This window comes from Venustampulla echinocandica, assembly GCF_003357145.1.
Source record: "Venustampulla echinocandica strain BP 5553 chromosome Unknown scaffold_2, whole genome shotgun sequence".
NCBI lineage: Eukaryota > Fungi > Ascomycota > Leotiomycetes > Helotiales > Pleuroascaceae > Venustampulla > Venustampulla echinocandica.
This window is the reverse complement of record NW_022474207.1, coordinates 436,020-453,891: the sequence shown is the minus strand read 5'-3', so window position 1 is coordinate 453,891 and position 17,872 is coordinate 436,020. Positions and strand designations below refer to the sequence as shown.

Below are 17,872 nucleotides of genomic sequence, written 5' to 3'. Positions count from 1 at the left end.
CCCAGTGCCTTTGCTGAGTTTAAGCAAACACTGCCTCTGACTCTGAAGATGGGAAGACTGCCGACATCGGTGAGCTAGCACCTTATAGTATCCACAACGGGGCACAGCTGTGAAGAATTTGAAGGACGGAGATATCTTCGAAGGGGTCCTGCCGCGAGACTTTTAAAGGAGCTTGATTTGGTGCACGAGCTCAAGGTTGACAGATAGAATTGGTTTAACAAACTGGAATTACTTGACTGACATCTTCTATCTATCTAAATGTCTCCATCTAGGTATGTAAGCTTCCGCAAACGTAGCGTTGTATAAGCTCACCTAGAACGTCTGTAGCATCTCGGTGTAAGCCCTTCCACATCTTCGTCGGCAGCTTTCTCGGTAGTTTTTCGAACTTCACCGTAAATTCCTCGGCTCCCTGGGGGAATCCTGATGAGCTTTTAAGGGTTTAACCTCGTATTCTATAGCCTGGTCGTCCAAGGGCTGCCGCAGAACAACATGTGAATGACTTGCTATTAGTTCCTTGATGAACTTGTTAAATTTTCCGGCGTGCTCATCATGTTATGGCGAGCCTTCCATTATTATGTGGCGCATCACGATTGAAACCCCCGTCGCCAGGAATAACCATCCCCCATCTCCAGCCGCATCTATCGTGTCCTACCTCCATCTTGTTAGGGCCCGCCCCGGATAACCTTAAGTCTTACTACAATCCCCCAACCGGTCTCGCTCCCAAAAATTCCAAAATCATTCTCTGTTCGAAATAAAACCTCCTCTGCCTTCACGTCCATGATAACTTTATCCTCCCTCGGACCAGGGGGCGCCGTTTTAACATCCCGACCAACCTCATAATTCCCCATTTCGTTCATCGCTGCTGTTTTCACAGCGGACTTGGCACGGCCCCATAATCCCCTCGTCGACTGCTGTGGCTGCTGCTGCTGGGCAACTTGTTCCTTCCTCGGCGGCAAACCCCTCTCAGATGGCGGCGGTGGTGGAGGTCTTAGACAGGCGGCAAGTCTCTCCGCCATTTCCTCGTCCCTCCAATACCACATCTCGTCCGCATCTCCCTTCCCCTTTACCCTCACAACAACATCACACGTCCCCTCATCCGGATTACTACAATCAAAAGCGGCCGGTACGGCTTTCTCATCTGTTACCCCAGCTGCGGGGATTAGGATTAATGTCCCTCTTCGACGGCCGGAGCGAGCGAATGTGGATAGGTAATCCTGGATTTCATAAGTGAGAAGGGAGAGCACGTGTTCGCTGTGGGCGTGCGAAAGGAGGGTGGCTTGGGTTTGTTGGGTGGATATTTGGGTTGTTAGGCTAGCGAGCTGGGAGTTGATCTGGGACGAGTAATAGCTCGAACTGCCGCTGCTGGGAGAGCCAATTTCGCTGTAGGAGGGTGGTGGAGCATCAGGTTCTGAAGATGGGGGAGGGAAAGGATTCTTGGCGTCCATGGCTGAGAAGGGGATTTAGGATACGGGTTTGGATGGAGATGTTGGGAGATGTTGGAGAGGGCCAGGCGCAACTGCGTGCGTTGCTGAGGTGTAAGCTTGACGGATCAAGCAAAAGGTAATTGAGAACGCTGTTTCGTGGTTCATAGAGGAGATGATGACGGCGGCCAAGGAGATAGAAATGGGGTCGCCTGATAGGTGCGATGACCGAGAATACCTTATGACGAGGTTTGAAAGACGGAGATACAGCAGGATGAGGGATCCAGGATCGTTGATCACCTCACCTCGTCTCGACAATAATGGGATCGGAATGCTGGGTCAGTGTGGCAATGTCAACAGACTCAGCACTCCGAAACCCAATCCCACGGCCTAGGCGACAGCTCTGACGTTCATGAAATATGCCTCAATACTGGGCGGTCCTGAGTCCTGAGTCCACTCCCGCTCAAGCCGGGCGAGATACAGGTCGTGTCAGGGACCAAATCTGACGCACGATGTAAGGATGAGGTCGTGAGGCTTTGCGGCTGATAAGAGGCGGCGTTTTACGAAGCACGGAGTCTGGGGACGATGTCGAGAAGCTCAAGCGTTGTTGCGATAGTGCAAATAGCTAGCGCTGGGCGTAGATCTCGAGGTCAACGTGTGTAATAAAAGTCACATCTGTTAGAAGCTGTACGGTACTATACTCCGTACGTACCTAGGTACACTCGGCGTGAAGTACCGTTGTTGATTTGGCCTGTGGGACTCCTGCTAGACATAATAGTGTCGGCAGTGACGGCACTGTAGGGGGCTGTGTAGATGTGCGAATGGTCGCGGTGGTCGTTGCCTAATAACTGCGAAAGTCGCTAGAATGAACTCCTCGCACTGAAGGGGGGAAAGCCGAGACGATCCTAATTAGCACAGCCAGGAAACTCCTCTCCACAAAGCCGATATCAAGCACTTGATACCGTATTACTGTATGCCTGGAAGGAAGTATATCGCAGCTTGGGAGAGCGGTGGAGATACATGTACGTAGTATAACGCGCTATGTACCAAGTAGGTCATTATTAGCGTTATTAGCTTTATTAGCTTTACGGAGTATTAGGTTTGCTACGCTTTGGCTTCTCGAAGCACGCTAGAAGCGTGGCTGAAGCCTGAACAAACAAACGCAGGCGTCCAAGCTCACCAGTTCACCAGTTCACAAGGTGCCAATGGTCGCAAAAATCGTTGCAATGCCCTATTGTTATTGCCCGTGGCCTTCAGTTGTAGGGCCTAACCAATCCCACCTGGCTGGGTAATGGGTAAGGCGTGGCATCCAGAGATTCGGCGAGAAGGGCTGTGCAGACGAGTAAGAGATTGGCATGCTGTCATGAGGGCTGATAATGCCTCATTGTCCGGACTCTGGAGTTCGGCACCGCTTCCTTTCATGCTTGATTGATGCTCCAACGCCCGATACCCCATATTAACCTCCCGCACTACTCCGTGGTACATGTAACCTTTTTGCTGCCTAGGATGTTTGACCTAATGCCAATACTGCCAATACTGCCAATAATGGCGATGTAGGAGGACAGGTAAGGTTGAATTTCGCCCCGTGATTACTTGTCCTGCCGCCTCCCTGCGGCACTGCAGCCTTACCTGAATGATATAAGAACCAGTTATCAGCCCGCCTCGGACAATGCTCAAAACCAATCCACTAAACAATTTGACTTCACATTGGAGTCTCCGTCCATCCATTTTCTCGGTCACTAAGAACCCCCAAGCTGAGGGAATTTGAGATTTGAGCTACATAGGCAACTCCTTGCCTTCAACGCCAGTTAGACGCACAAGTAGGTATATGCCCTGGATTATGATTTCATTCTGGAATCGCAAGATTATATGCGCCTTTGAGCCCTCTAAGCTAACCCTATGATCCAGGCCGATCCCAATCCAAGAGGTGCAGATCGTGGGACGCCGCTTCCCCAAGCCCTTTGACTTTAAAACAGCACTGCCACATTTCGCTCTCGGCACACCTATAAAGTCAGCTCGCCAACCACAACCACAACATTCACACCAATCGACGTGTCGTGACTCATTCTATTAGTTTCGTCGCTCTTGAATCACCTGGATATTAATAGATAGCTTGATATCAAACATCCTGATATCAAACATCCTGATATCAAACATCCTGATATCAAACATCCTGATATCAAACATCCTGATATCAAACATCCTGATANTGATATCAAACATCCTGATATCAAACATCCTGATATCAAACATCCTGATATCAAACATCCTGATATCAAACATCCTGATATCAAACATCCTGATATCAAGCACCTTGATATATCAACCGTGCCAATACCCAACACAAAACAAATACACTACCAAATTAATCTCTCAAAATGGTTTACACAATCGCCAGCCCAGATGAGTATCTGGCAATTACCGGTGCAGGTGTTCGAACAGTGAAGATTACCAAGAGCGCCTGGGTTTGGCCATTTCAAAGAGTCCGTCTCCCTCCCCGCTCCCTTATCTAATATTTCAGGTCTGACAATAAAGCAGTGTCAACGGTTTAGCATTCAGCCCCGTGATTACAATTTAAACCTCCAGACGATGACCAGGGAGAAGTTGCAATTCCTTCTTCCAGTTGTCTTCACCGTGGGCCCCTACGTGAACCAAAAAGGCGTCATTGACGGACATGCAACCCGAGATGCATCTGGAGATGAACACGCGCCTGATCCAGATGATCGTGGAGATGCCTTGCTGAAATACGCCATGTTGCTTGCTGAAGGCGAGGCCACCAAGGGCGTCAGCCCAGGCCAGCATATCGAGAATATCGTCAAGGGTATCATTGAGGGAGAGACCCGTGTGCTTGTCAGCTCTCTTACAATCGAGGAAATCTTTACAGCCCGCGAGGAATTCAAGAAGCGCATTTTCCGGAATATTCAGAGCGAACTGGGCCAGTTTGGGCTGAAGATCTATAACGCCAATGTGAAGGAGTTGAGGGATGCCCCACAATCGAGTTATTTTGAGTCTTTGTCAAGGAAAGCTCATGAAGGTGCTATCAATCAAGCTCGTATTGATGTTGCCGAGGCTCAAAGACGCGGTAACGTGGGAGAAGCTCAACGACAGGGAGAGCAAAACCGTGAAATTGCTAAGATTAACGGTAAGTAAATAGAGGAGGTCTCTCCTTTATGGTCTTTCTGGATACATGGCTTCGGGAAAGGGTCTCTCGACTTCTGAACACATAGCCATATCCTTCCACTCAAAGACTATCTTTCTAGAATAGCTGCTGATATCCCTCTCTAGCCGAAACCGCTGTTCAAAAGACCGAGCGAGACTCTGAGCGTGCCCAGGCAGAAGCAACCCTTGCAACTCGCAAGACCGTCTTCAATCGCGACGTAAACATCGCCCAAATCGAAGCCACTCGTGCCACCGAATCCCGTGACGAGGAGCTCAGAAAAGAGGTCGAGGTCAAGCGTGCCTTCACCGAACTTGAAAGACTCCGAGCTAGCGACGTTGTTAAGGCTACTATCGCCCGAGAATCTAAACAACAAGCTGCCGACGCAAAAGCCTACGAGGAGCAAGCCCAGGCCAAAGCCAGCTTCTTCAGTGAGCAGCAAGCTGCTGACGCCGCAGCCTACAAGCTCCACAAGGAAGCCGAGGCAAAATTCTATGCCACGACCAAGGAGGCAGAGGCCCATCTTGTCCAGCAGCAAAAGGAAGCAGCTGGTATATCCGCCATGGCAGGCGCATATTCCGATCTCTCTCTCGCTTTCGGCGGTCCTGCAGGCCTGATCCAATATCTCATGATCGAGAAGGGCGTCTACACCCAACTTGCACATGCCAATGCTGACGCTATCCGTGGCCTCAATCCCAAGATGACGATTTGGAATACCGGAGCTCAGGCTGGGAGCGAAGGTGGCAAGCCGGGCGAGGGATCGTCGATGGGCGGCGTAGACCAGATCAGGAATATGTACCAGATGCTTCCCCCATTGATGAGTACGATTAATGAACAGACTGGAATCACGCTCCCGGAGTGGCAGTTCGGAAAGTTGGCCGGAGATATTTCTGAGAGGGAGGTTAGTGGAAAGCCGATTCAGGGAATGGGTTCGAACGGGACAAGCGCTCAGAAGTAAATGAAGTCGGCCGTCCAACAAGCATCCTTTTTTCCTTTGTTGCTCATCCGAGTTGTTTGGCGGAGACGGGGCCAAATTGTACGTTACGCTATGGGTTTGACTTCGGGCGCTTTAGTATGTGATACCTTGCTGCATTGTTTTACTTTCCTACAATCAGAATTATCATTGTCAGAGATTCACTGTCTTGCTCTTCGAGCTTAGCTCCCCACACTGTATTTAGCCCTTTCAATCCCTGGAGAGTTTACCTCTCCAGAGCACTCTCAATACAAGCTCTCCCCATACCTGGCTACTTCCACCAGGTTATAGGCCCTCCTTTTGCTTCCGCATCGAGTACAACTCAATAAATCCATCAGATCAATCAAATTCGACTCGAAATCAGTTACTTACCGAAATTGGGATATTCAAGCTATATAAATAAATTGAAGTATTGAATATCGATGCCCCGGAGACATCTGCCAAGGCCACAATTAGTCAAAGCTATTCACCAGCTTCGCGAGATCGTTAGCTGTGAAGGGCATGGTCCAATTGAGTACAACGAGCTTGCGAAGAGGCTCCAGGTCCCGATGAATCTTTTTGGCCTGTTCCAGATCAGCCCGAGTCTATCAAAGGCATTCAGAGCGTTTTCTATACTAGGGTGAATAATAAGGAGAAAGGAAAGAAAAAGGTCACTGCAGATTCGTCAATATCCCAGTCCAAAATAGCAGACTCAAACTGCAGTCAAAGGCAAAGGAGATAGCTACCAGATTCAAGAGACAGGAGCAAGCTGTAATGAGCAAGATGATGCCAATCGTGAGCTCGGATCAGAAATCATTCCGAGTCCCGGCCACAGTCAAATCTACTAGGGATAGAATAGAGGTCCCAGTAGAAATCCCGCTATAGGTCTCACAAACTGATCAAGGATCAGATATGAATATCATCTCCACAGGCCTGGTTAAAGCTATTCAGGTTGTGTAAATATTTCACTGAAATTCAGCTATTCAAGTTATATAAATATCTCACCGAAATTAGGATATTTACGTTATATGAATATCTAGCCGAATTGAGATATTTATACTATCTAGCTTGTATAGAAATAGTATAGAAGCTCAATATCGGAGATATATATACGGTAGGTAATAGCTGTAGGTAGGCGCCTAATATTTCTTAGCGAAAAGAGTTTTGGACTAAAGTCGCCTAATAATACACTATAGCCCGTGCCCCCTATTCAGGAGCTTTGTTATCTTCCTCTCTACAGCCCTTATACAGACTATATATATATATATATAGGTAGGTAGTAATTACTATGCGCAGGCTGGCTTACTATATAGCGTATGATTTTGGGTGTATAATAGAGGCAAGTAGCTCCCTTATGCATTACTGTAGTAGCAACTGCCCCGGTATATAGGTAGGCAGGCAAGCAAGCCGGTGCTTCTATACGCTCGTAGGTTAGCTATATACGCTATATTTCAACTATATAACCAAGGCAGGCTCCTCCTATATAAATTATAGTAGCAGAGGCTGATCTAGCACACAAGAATACAGGCAATTGAGGTGCGCAAGCTGGCAGGTAGGCAGTCAGGCAGGCTCCACGGTGGCAGGCAAGCTGTACGGCAGCAAGCAAGCTATACGCGTTGCATTTTAACTATATAACCAAGGCAAGCTACTGCTATATAAATTATAGGGGCAGAGTCTTCTCTGGTACATCGGAGTATAGGTAATTGAGGCTCGCAAGCTGGCAGGTAGGCTGGCTCGCTGGCCGGCTAGCCCTACACGTCGTATAGACCCGTACTTCAACTATATTACTAAGGTAAGTAAGCCCTTGCAAAGTACAGTAGAAGAGGCTGTTCCGGTGTATAGGTAGGTAAGCCTACGCTAGACTATAACTCTCAAAGCCCCTGGCTGGTCGTACGTAGTAGTTAATATGTATAGCTATTATAAGTATAGCTCTTATTATAATCATAGTAATTAGCTATACTACGCTTGGTCACCCGCCACCCAGTATTCTACAGGCCCCGCAGGGCGAGCCTTCCCCAGGTAGAATCGCACAGTTACGGCCCGCGAGCTTGCGAGCTGCAGTAGTGCGATTCTCTGGGTAAATTGAAGGCTCGTTATTATATACCCCATCTAGATTACTTCAGATATGTGATATATTCCTCCCCGTCTGCCACACATCTCCTTGCCGGCACCTGTGCCGCCCGGCATGCGGGAGGGGCCATTGAGCTCCTAGCTCCTTTGTCTAAAGTGGCTTATACCATGACCACCACGTCAACCCTCAACTAACCCAACTAACCCTTCTATAATATATTGACCTGCCGCTGTTACATCGGCCAAATCTTAAGAATGAGCCACATTTATTATCTTATCTGAGTGGCTCCTACCTTTTGGATTAGAAATGCTCTTACCATTTTGTCTGAAGTGGACGTCATATATGCCACTTTACACAAAGAGGCCAAGAGCTCAACAGCCCGCCCTCGCATACCTGGGAATGCAGGTGCCTGTAAGGAGAGGGGTAGACAGAGGGTTTGGGCTGATTACATGTGACAGTGCTTCTCAATTGATAATTAAGTCTGCTCATTGGTATGGCTTAGTACTAGTAGCACTTGGGTAGGGGGCAAAGTCCCCCTTAGAGGTTGGAATATCCCGTGCGTTGTTTTATTGACCGGCAAGCCACAGCGATAAAATTGCAGCCAAGTGAATCACATGAATGGCAGCGAACTATTGGTGGGAAAGTCATTGATTCTCCTCTAGGTATGTATGTAGTTGTAATGGGCTCAGTTTGATAAGGCACGCTCCCTCCCAAACGCAATCAAGTAGTTAAAGTCCCGCAAGCATCCCAAGGTAAAACCCATTTAGCTTAATAAAATAAAGAAAGCACCATTCACTGTAACGCCAAAGGAACTAAAGGAACCAGTATGAACCCAAGTTCCACCTAGCCTTTCATTCATATGCTATCCCATACGAGATCGACGCCACAAATGCAGTCAGATCCGCAATTGGTTCGCAGGTCATGAAAGAGTTTAGAAGACGGTGAAGCCCTCACCCGGCTCCAGATACTCCTCACCCTCGGCCTCACGCTTGCTCTTGGAGGCAGGGTCGAAATATGGGCGCTCACCAATGCCGACGCAGCGTTGACCAGTGCGAAGGCCCATACCATCATAGTCATAAGTAGCAGCATGGTAAGTGGAGCGGTTGTCCCAGATAGCTGTGCCACGCGTTAGTCCTTTGTAAAGTCTAAAAGTGAAGGTGTGGGAATTTACCAAGGTCGTTCTGGTTGTTCCACTTGAAGCGGCATTGCAGATCATGGTTCTCAGTGATCATGCGGAGAAACTCGTTAAGGAGGTGGGAGCTTTCGCGGTCAGTCAAGCCGTTGATGTGCTGGACGTGGTGGCCAACAGCGAAAACAGTCTTCCAGCCGGTGACGGGGTTGGTGCGGATAACTGGGTGCTCGGTGCTGAGCTCAGTGCCGACGTTGAGTGGGCTGCCACGGGCCTCATCGTACAGCTTGAACTTCTTGTCTTTGGCAGCCTGGGTGAAGAGGGGCTGGGCATAGGTAGCCGTGAGCCCATCCAGGAACTTCTGGTAGGCTGGGGAGAATCGATCATAAACTTCGTAACCGGAAGCCCAGAGAGTGTCTTAAAGACGTATTAGCAATTTCCAGGTGATGCTGTGAAGATAAACACTTACCACCACCGAGACTAGGGAGGTCGGTGAGCTTCAAGATAGCATAGTCGGACGGGGCAGGCTCAAAAGTGATATCAGAGTGCCAGCCCTTCTTGAGAGACTGTTGCTTCTTGTGCTGCTCAGTCTTGCGGTCACAGAAGATCTTGGTGGCAAGATCGTTGCTGATCACGGAAATCTCATCGTCCTTGTTGCATTGGAACGACTTGTTGGAGATTGGGTGAATGTGCATCGACGAGTCGGCGGGCTTACCAGTCAACTCACCAAGCTTCTGGCAAAGCTTCTTCTGAAGCTCATTGGTGAGGCCATCCTGCTTGCGGAAGAAGACGACACCACGCTGGGAGACTGGACGATGTTAGAGACCAGAGCTGAGAGAGAGTTGAGACCAGCAGACGGTGTCAAGTTTGGAGTAGAGGTGACGGGAAATATATATCATTATACTAACCAGTGACGGCAAGATCGCGAATGAGCTCATCGGCGTTAGGAGACTCAAGCCATTCAGCAAGGTTGGCAGTAGGGAACTCCTTGCCAATGACTGGGGTGATATCGAAGGACTCAAACTTGTCAAGAGCACCTGCAAGTTGCATAGCCGGCTTGATGAGCTTGGCAGGAGCGGTGGCCTGGGAGACAACCTCCTGGGCCTTGACCTTCAAGTCATGGATGCGGGTGGTTGGGTAAACTTCAACAGCGGATGGAGCCATGCTGAAGGGTGCACTGTGAGACCGAAGTGACACTTGAGTAAGGGGTGGTAGAAATTGGGAGGTATAATGAGCAAAAGTTAAGGGTCTTGATGGGCAGGTGTTGTTGAGAGAGGAAGGTTGTTTGTGGAGAAGGGAGGGTGCGGCCTAGTATTTATAGATTGCCTGGATACTAGCGTCGGCAGGGTTGTCCCATGCCCCGCTGAGGAACATGAAGATGATTCAGTGAACGTTATAGCAGCAGTGAATCTCTGGAAGGTGCGTGATTAGGTCAAATCAAGGCGAATAAAGAGCCCCGCAGTGAATGGTGAATCAAAAAGTAACAGGTTAGTCAACACCTTACCTAGGAGAGCGAAGACTCGGAAAACAGTACGGAGTAATAGACAAAGGGGGGAGGCCATGCAGGCGTGCTGGAAAGGTCCCGAGGGTCCGGACGCCAACAGCATGTGGGCAATTCTTCTCTGCAGACATAGTTTGGTATATATCCTGACAATCCATCATTACCTTGTCCATTACATTCCAGGGCACTTGGTAACCGAGAAGGGAAACGGTGGAGACCACAGGCACGTCCAGACCACATTACATTGCCACGTCGCCCTCCCATCGATTCAAGCCGGAAGATGTCAGGATCATGAAGCTCTGCTCTTGTGGATAACGCAATCTCCCTGATATCATCGATAAGACCACTGCATACCTCTATCTTCTATGGTTGGACAATGACCAACGCTGCTGGTCCGCCAGCAATGGGGAAGTACGAAGTAGGCTGACACTCTGACCAGACCCTGTAGTGGAGCTAAAACCTTTGTGAGAGGATTGCCCTTAGATTATCGAGGAGAAACCCGAGGTGACATTGACGGAGATAGGAAGATGTATTCCCCACTAGACCCTGTGCCCGGTCACTGCAAACGGGCAATATCCGGACTCTAGGAAGCATCGAGTATACACCCAAAATGGCGCCAGGGTTGTCTGGCTGCAGTCCCCTCCCCAAGCGAACCTGAAGAAGAAGCCATTTAGGGCACGAAGGGATTACCTGGCGGAGATCGTCGACTACGACTAACGGTTCCCGAGACTGGCATGGCACCCACAATACTTGCAGCCGGCTTCGCTGTCATGCATGTGTAAAGTACTACCACCGGAACGCTTAGTCCAGACCAATAGCAAACGAAAAGACGCCGGGTAGAACTCCAGCGAAGCTTGCCCCGGGACATATGGGTTATGGAATGCGGGGCGGGCTTGACTTGGTGGAGAGACTACTCTTCTGATCTTGAATTCCGGGCCTTGGGAGCGATACTTCCACTCCCATCGATGGGCTCAAGTCACACAACTCTGACATAAGTATGGTAGCACAACCTCGGTGCCATTGCATCTGCGCCTCAGCCTCCCGACTGCCGGAGCTGTAAGATGGTTGTTGGAACGGACGGCACACCTCGACGGATCAAGTTGTCGTATCAGTACCCCTCTCATAGGGTTCCCAAGTAGTAATTGGATGGCACCGACTTCCAAAGCATTCCTGCTGGGATAATAGGGTTCCGGGGGCGGTGGGGGTTTCAGGGCTGGCGGCCGAGGGTGCTGAAGGAAGTGGAGGGCTGGTGGGAGATACTGTTGGTTTCTGGTTCTCTGGTGCTGTAGAAATCTGCACGTCTGTATTGCTGCATATTTCTACAGCAACCTCGCCCAGGGCGCCAGCGCCGAATGTCCTGCGGGCCGGTGGAGGCGCGAAGGGCATTTGCCAACTGGGATCCAATCACCTCATGGCGGGCGTCCACCCATCCGCCCCAGACGGTCAATTCGATCATCGAGCATATTGCGATCGTTTGGAAGTCAGTGGGGATGGGAACACGACAGTTGAGGGTTGGAACTTCCACGTGTTTTGTATTTTTTGTTTCTCATGGAGGGAGGATAACCTTCCGTGGCTCATACTACCTCTCGCCATGCCAGGCCAGGTTATACTTCGTACCCGCGCCATGCAGAGAGGCGCAGGTGCTGAAGCTGTTTGCGCGTTGGTGGATATGCGGGCCTGGACAGAGTGAGGTTAGGAGGCTGGCGGTCCGCAGTATGAGGATTGGAGACAGCATTGGTATAGGAGTGCGTAGGAGGACGTCCTGAAGTACTTCGTACCGCTACCAACAGACAGATTTACATCAGGATATTAGAAATTAGCCGTGGTGGATCCTTCGCCGCGGTCTTTCATCCAATGTCCAGGAGGTGCTGCGCAGTAGTAACTATGCATTATCATCGCCGTCTCCACCGGGCTACTGCCCACCGAGCCATGGTAGAGTAGCAGTGAGGTAGGCAGGTGGGTAGAGTAGCACTATAAGCTAGCTCCTGAGTGCGAAGTAGATGCGAAGTCGTCGTAGTCGAGCGCCTCCTTTATGGTTGTTTACATGTACTTCGAACACTGCCTTTGTACTAACTCGTATGTACCTAGGTACCAAGTACCTCTGTACCCCTCCTGCCTTACTAATTACTCCAATCAGGCTGGCACTAGACTGCTTCCAGACACGCCCTTCCGCTCCCGCTCCCGAGTCCCCACGAATCTCGTCAGTGTCGATGTCAATATCAACGAACGTCAAACCTCCATCATTAACCGCGTATGCCGACCAAATTCAACTACATTGCCCCCTACTGCTAGGGCTCCCCCCTCGTGGCAACGGCCCCTCTCCAAATATCCTAATTGACTTGCCATAGAATGACTACGGCATACAGAGGAGGATCATGGCCCTTAACTCTGTGAGTTACCCTGCCTGCACCGCGGCTCCCACCTATTGCTTCCCCCAACCCCCCGCCTGTTGCTAACCTAAAACCAATCTAGTGGAAAACGTTCGACTTCTTCGAGGTTACCCAGGTGAAGCCGCCAGATGACGAGAGCAAGTCCTTCCTCGACAGCAATGAGATCAGCTGCGTTTGCTCCGGATCCGAGAGCCTCTTCCTGGGTGGCCATGACGGCGCGGTCCGCATCCTCTCCCCCTCGTTCAAGGTCCTGCGGGCGTTCCAGGCGTATGATGCCGGGTCTATCACCCATATGAAGCAGGTTGAGGGAACGTCCCTATTGGTCACTATATCCGTTGGTACATCCTGCAGTAACATGAATGGATGATATCTCATGCCTTATAGGAAGACCTACCCAGTGAACCAATACTCAAGGTATGGGCGCTGGATAAGCCAGTAAAGAAGACTGGTCTGCCGACATGCCAGTCTACCCTGAGCATTCAGAACGGCCGGAAACCATTTCCGGTACGTCTTGCCTCCCTTCCCGTTTCTGTGGAAATCATGCCACTGCCGCCGTGACCCTGACAGACACCAATAGATTTCAGCCTTTGCGGCGCTCGATGACCTTTCACAACTCGCGGTTGGGTTTGCGAATGGATCCGTAACAGTTATACGAGGGGATCTTATCCATGATAGAGGGGCGAAACAACGGACAGTCTATGAATCAGAGGACCCAGTGACCGGCGTGGAATTTCGCCAGGAGTCGAAGCTGATAACCTTGTATGTTGCGACCACCGCGCGTATCCTAAAACTTGTGATATCGGGGAAAGGCGCTGGACAGCCGGCACGGAATGTGGAAGAGTCCGGGTGTGCTGTTGGATGCATGACTGTTGACAAGCATAATGGGGATATTGTTGTGGTGCGAGAAGATGCCATTTATTACTATGGCATCGATGGGCGTGGCCCTTGCTATGGTTATGATGGCCCTAAAAGCCTTGTGGCGATATACGAAGATTATGTTGCGTTGGTTTCGCCGCCCCCCTCAACCGCTACAACACCAACCAAGTCGAGTGCCCTTCGTCGATTTGGCGGCGCCCAAGCTGACGAAATATTCAATACCTCTACATTTACTTTGCTAGATACTGATTTGAAATTTGTTGCACACTCAGAATCTTTGGTCTCCCAGGTCAAGGCATTGTTCATGATTTGGGGTGATCTCTTTACACTAACTCAAGATGGCAAGGTAAGATGCCCCCTTTCTAGAAAGGGTTCCTATTTTGATCGTTGCGCTAGATATTCCGCTACCATGAGAAATCATTGCAACAAAGACTCGAAATTTTGTACCAACGTAACCTATTTTTATATGCTGTCAACTTGGCGCAGAAGGCCGGTATGGATGCGGCTCAGCAGAACGTGATATTCCGAAAATATGGTGATCACCTGTACCAAAAGGGAGATTATGATGCCGCGATGCAGCAGTATCTTAAAGCAATTGACAACACTGAACCTTCCCAAGTCATTCGAAAAGTAAGGTACAAGCCTACGCTTAAGTCATCGGTACTAACTCAGCCAGTTCCTTGACACCCAAAGGATACACAACCTGATCGAATACCTTGAAGAGCTGCATGAGCATCACAAAGCTACTGCAGATCATACCACTCTTCTTCTAAACTGCTACGCAAAGCTTAAGGATATCGATAAACTCGAGAAATTTATCAAATCGCCGGGCGATCTCAAGTTTGACCTTGATACGGCAATCTCCATGTGCCGACAAGGCGGTTATTATGAACAAGCAGCTTATCTCGCTACTAAACATGGCGAACACGAGTTAGTAGTAGACATACTAATCGAGGATTCGATGCGATATGCGGAGGCGCTCCAATACGTATGGCGCTTGGAGCCTGAAGCAGTAAGTCAACTCTATCTACCCTTCTTGTTACTTGCTAATATCGAGAAGATGCATGTGAATTTGATGAAATATGCCACTGTGTTGCTGGAGCATTGCCCCGCAGAAGCGACACAGCTATTCGTTGAATACTTCACGGGACACTTTCGTCCAAGAACCGATGCCATTGTAGTTCCAGAACAGTCCCAACAACCTGGCTACGCCCAGGGTGCTGTCACCGCAGTGCAGAACCTAAAGGATCTCCTCCCATTACCATACATGAGCACCTCGGCCGTAGCATCGCAACCTACTCAAGCCAAGGTTGCCACCACAGTCAGCGATACCCAAGTTGTCGAGAGCCCGGACCAGTTATCTGCTCCACGATGTACACCTCCGCAACCGAGAATTGCATTTTCTTCCTTCGTGGACCATCCCGATGAGTTCATCGTCTTCTTAGAGGCTTGTCTCAAGGAAAAGGATCTAAAAGAACCAGATAAAATCGACCTCTACACAACCCTCTTTGAAATGTATCTGCACAAGTCAAATGAGAAAAAAGGCGACAACCGAGAAGAATGGGAAGCCAAGGCCAAGAAGTTGATCGAAGGCAAGGATATCCCGATAGATACTTCCAATGTTCTTTTGCTTTCTCATCTATCCAACTTTCGAGATGGGACAATCCTCGTTCGCGAGCAAGCTGGGCTTAGATTTGATATATTCCGTTCATACACTTCAGCCAAGGACACCCGTGGTGCTATCAAAGCTCTCAGGAAATATGGCCCAGACGAACCACAGCTGTATCCTGCTGCTCTAGCGTACTTCACATCCGATCCACGGATCCTCGAAGAGGCTGGTGATGAGCTTGATGCAGTCCTCAAGAAAATAGATCAAGATGGCCTTATGGCCCCATTACAAGTCATTCAAACTCTGAGCACAAATGCCGTTGCAACGATGGGAATGATCAAAACATATCTCCAACAAACAATCGATCGCGAACGTAAAGAGATTACTTCCAACCGCCGATTGATAAATTCCTATCGCACAGAAACACAGGAGAAGCGTGACGAAATCACTGAACTCACCACCAAACCCCAAACCTTCAACAACACCCGCTGTTCCTTCTGTGGTTCACAGCTCACTCTACCTGCTGTGCACTTCATGTGCAAGCACAGCTTTCACCAGACATGCATCAACGTCCAGGTAGCAGACGACGGGAGTGTGGAGGGCGACTGTAGTATTTGCAGGAAAGATAATGATACGATTCGAGCATTCGTCAGGTCTCAGGATGAGACGGCGGATAAGCATGATATGTTTCTTGATGCACTAGGGAGGGACGGGGATAAATTTGGCACTATTAGTGAGTTCTTCGGGAGAGGTGTTATGGATGTTCCTGCTGTAGACTAGAACAGGAAATCATAATCATAATACTTATCTTATATTGTGCTCGTCAAGAGTCCCACTGGACTTCCGGTCATATTTTTATAATTCTCCTCATGGCCGAGTCTCCTTCCTAGCAGGGCCAATCCATTCGGCTAGCGCCACACCGTTCAAACTTTCATCATCGAGAACCACAGCTGGTGCGTCAATCACAAATATGATGCATTTGTCGATGTATATTCAAATATAGTTCAAGTGGCAATATTTTTGTTGCATTTCGCAACTTTGAGCCACTCTCGTCATCTGCCACGTTGTATCCCGCCACTCTTTTCCGAGGCTTATGTGTTTTATATTTCACACATTAAGTTCTCGGGTGAATGTAGGCCGAAGGGCATCGGGCTCGAGTAAGCACGCCGCACTTAATAAACTGAGGAGATTAGAGTTTCTCAGAAGTGTGTATGACAAGCAGTATTATAGTGTGTTACACATTGTGGAGTAGGGTGAGTTGCGGTGAGTGAGGATCATCGAGCTATAATGGGGTGATGCTAGGTTGTGATAGTCTAATCCGTACGCTGACTAATAGTACAGTTTATTAGAAACCCTTATCTTGATTAAGAGATTACTAAAAGATCTCACCCTCTTATATTCTTAACTCCAGTTAATTGTTAGTATAAAAGACCTAGACTAAGTAGTTATACTACAAGCGTCCCTATTTTTGGAAGGTTTAAGGAATAAATTACTAACGGAATATATTTCAAATAGTGCCTTCTCTTTATCCCTTGAGCCACTCTCAGTCTGAAGTCTACCCCAGACGAAAGCGACGTGTAACGCCAGCCGCGACTCCAACCACCTATCGTAGTCATACCCTAGAGCTCTACCTCGGATACCCTGGCCCCCTTGAAGTGCTGTCGACCGCCACACCTGAGATTGACGACGCGTAGCCCTAGCGTGATAACGGATGTCCGTCGACCTTCGTCGATAACAGCTACTACTATACCTCGCGAACTTCTCTGAGCCCGTCTACGGCGTTAGAGGCGGTACTAGTTGCTGAGTATCGGGAGTAGCCCTTCCAAGGCTTCCTCAAACGCACCAACTTCAATGCGTTGCTTAGCCCCACGTTTCCTGTACTATGTATCAATACGTCACATCGATCGATGAAGATGCTAATACATCTTGCTGTAACCGAAGTATACATGAGAATCGATGAATGTACAATAGCACGAATTTCCCCTTCAAAGTTTCACCACATCCCTCTCATCTCCCAATCCTTGAAGTATCTTTCAAAGATTCACACTTTCATGTCTATCTTATCCATTACAGCTATCTAGCAATCTTTCACGTTGACGATGGCGCCAACAGAGACAACCGTCTCTCAAAGCACATCACCAAGCCCGAATCAGTCATCATCCGAGCATATCACCGATGCAACGCCGGAGCAGTCAAAGTCGTCTGAAGAGGCTCAACCTGAGAGTGCCCAGAATCAGTCCACGGGCCCATCTACTGCCGGGCATCTTCAGCAGACCGCTAGTAATTCGAGTGAGCTCACAGGCCCGGCTACGGAGGAGTTTCTTCGAGCCAGCAACGGCGGCAGGTAAGGGCCATATACAGCATATCTATTTTCCCTTCGTTAACAGTCGGCTTTGGATACAGAATATCATAGCCAGCGCATACTTTGACCTCAAAGAAGGGGAAGCCCGTACTCTTCTCTCACACTTAAAAGCCCTTAATGCGAACAAGAAGTTTACTATTGGGTTCAAAAGTAGTAACAAGTGACCTTAGTAGTAGTGGATAGAGTCGCCCTCAAAGGCTAGAACCTTACCAATATCTGATTGAAAGCCAAGGAAACGAGTATATTGTATTATTTCCCGACGTAGCTTTTGCTCTTGCTAGTCTGGCAATAGAAATTCTCCGCGATGGGGATTACTACCATTTGTTAATTGACATATGCTCTTGATACTTCTGCCAGGAGTTCATGTCTTGGGTGGTCATTTAGTCAAACGATAGTTCTCCAAA

The 17,872-nt window shown here is 49.0% G+C and overlaps 5 protein-coding genes across 5 annotated transcripts; 3 read left to right on the top strand and 2 right to left on the bottom strand.

Moving 5' to 3' along the window:
- Positions 1-662: 662 nt before the first annotated feature.
- Positions 663-1,445, bottom strand: BP5553_04505 (uncharacterized protein; the record flags this gene model as incomplete). Its single annotated transcript, XM_032013128.1, has 1 exon — positions 663-1,445. The coding sequence occupies one exon, from the start codon at positions 1,443-1,445 to the stop codon at positions 663-665; it is 783 nt and encodes a 260-aa protein (XP_031869728.1).
- Positions 1,446-3,799: 2,354 nt separating this feature from the next.
- On the top strand, positions 3,800-5,536 carry BP5553_04504 (Band 7; the record flags this gene model as incomplete). The annotated part of the gene is made up of 3 exons (XM_032013127.1): positions 3,800-3,904; positions 3,960-4,563; positions 4,707-5,536. 3 exons carry the CDS (start codon positions 3,800-3,802, stop codon positions 5,534-5,536), a joined length of 1,539 nt encoding a protein of 512 aa, XP_031869727.1.
- Positions 5,537-8,532: 2,996 nt separating this feature from the next.
- Positions 8,533-9,894, bottom strand: BP5553_04503 (putative Alpha-ketoglutarate-dependent taurine dioxygenase; the record flags this gene model as incomplete). The annotated part of the gene is made up of 4 exons (XM_032013126.1): positions 8,533-8,717; positions 8,773-9,147; positions 9,200-9,538; positions 9,639-9,894. 4 exons carry the CDS (start codon positions 9,892-9,894, stop codon positions 8,533-8,535), a joined length of 1,155 nt encoding a protein of 384 aa, XP_031869726.1.
- Positions 9,895-12,309: 2,415 nt separating this feature from the next.
- On the top strand, positions 12,310-15,886 carry BP5553_04502 (WD40 repeat-like protein; the record flags this gene model as incomplete). Its single annotated transcript, XM_032013125.1, has 9 exons — positions 12,310-12,334; positions 12,391-12,482; positions 12,580-12,621; positions 12,704-12,955; positions 13,006-13,125; positions 13,199-13,843; positions 13,894-14,127; positions 14,174-14,509; positions 14,558-15,886. The coding sequence occupies 9 exons, from the start codon at positions 12,310-12,312 to the stop codon at positions 15,884-15,886; spliced, it is 3,075 nt and encodes a 1,024-aa protein (XP_031869725.1).
- A 1,319-nt stretch (positions 15,887-17,205) lies between these two features.
- BP5553_04501 (uncharacterized protein) lies at positions 17,206-17,454 on the top strand (the record flags this gene model as incomplete). The annotated part of the gene is made up of 1 exon (XM_032013124.1): positions 17,206-17,454. One exon carries the CDS (start codon positions 17,206-17,208, stop codon positions 17,452-17,454), a length of 249 nt encoding a protein of 82 aa, XP_031869724.1.
- Positions 17,455-17,872: the final 418 nt, after the last annotated feature.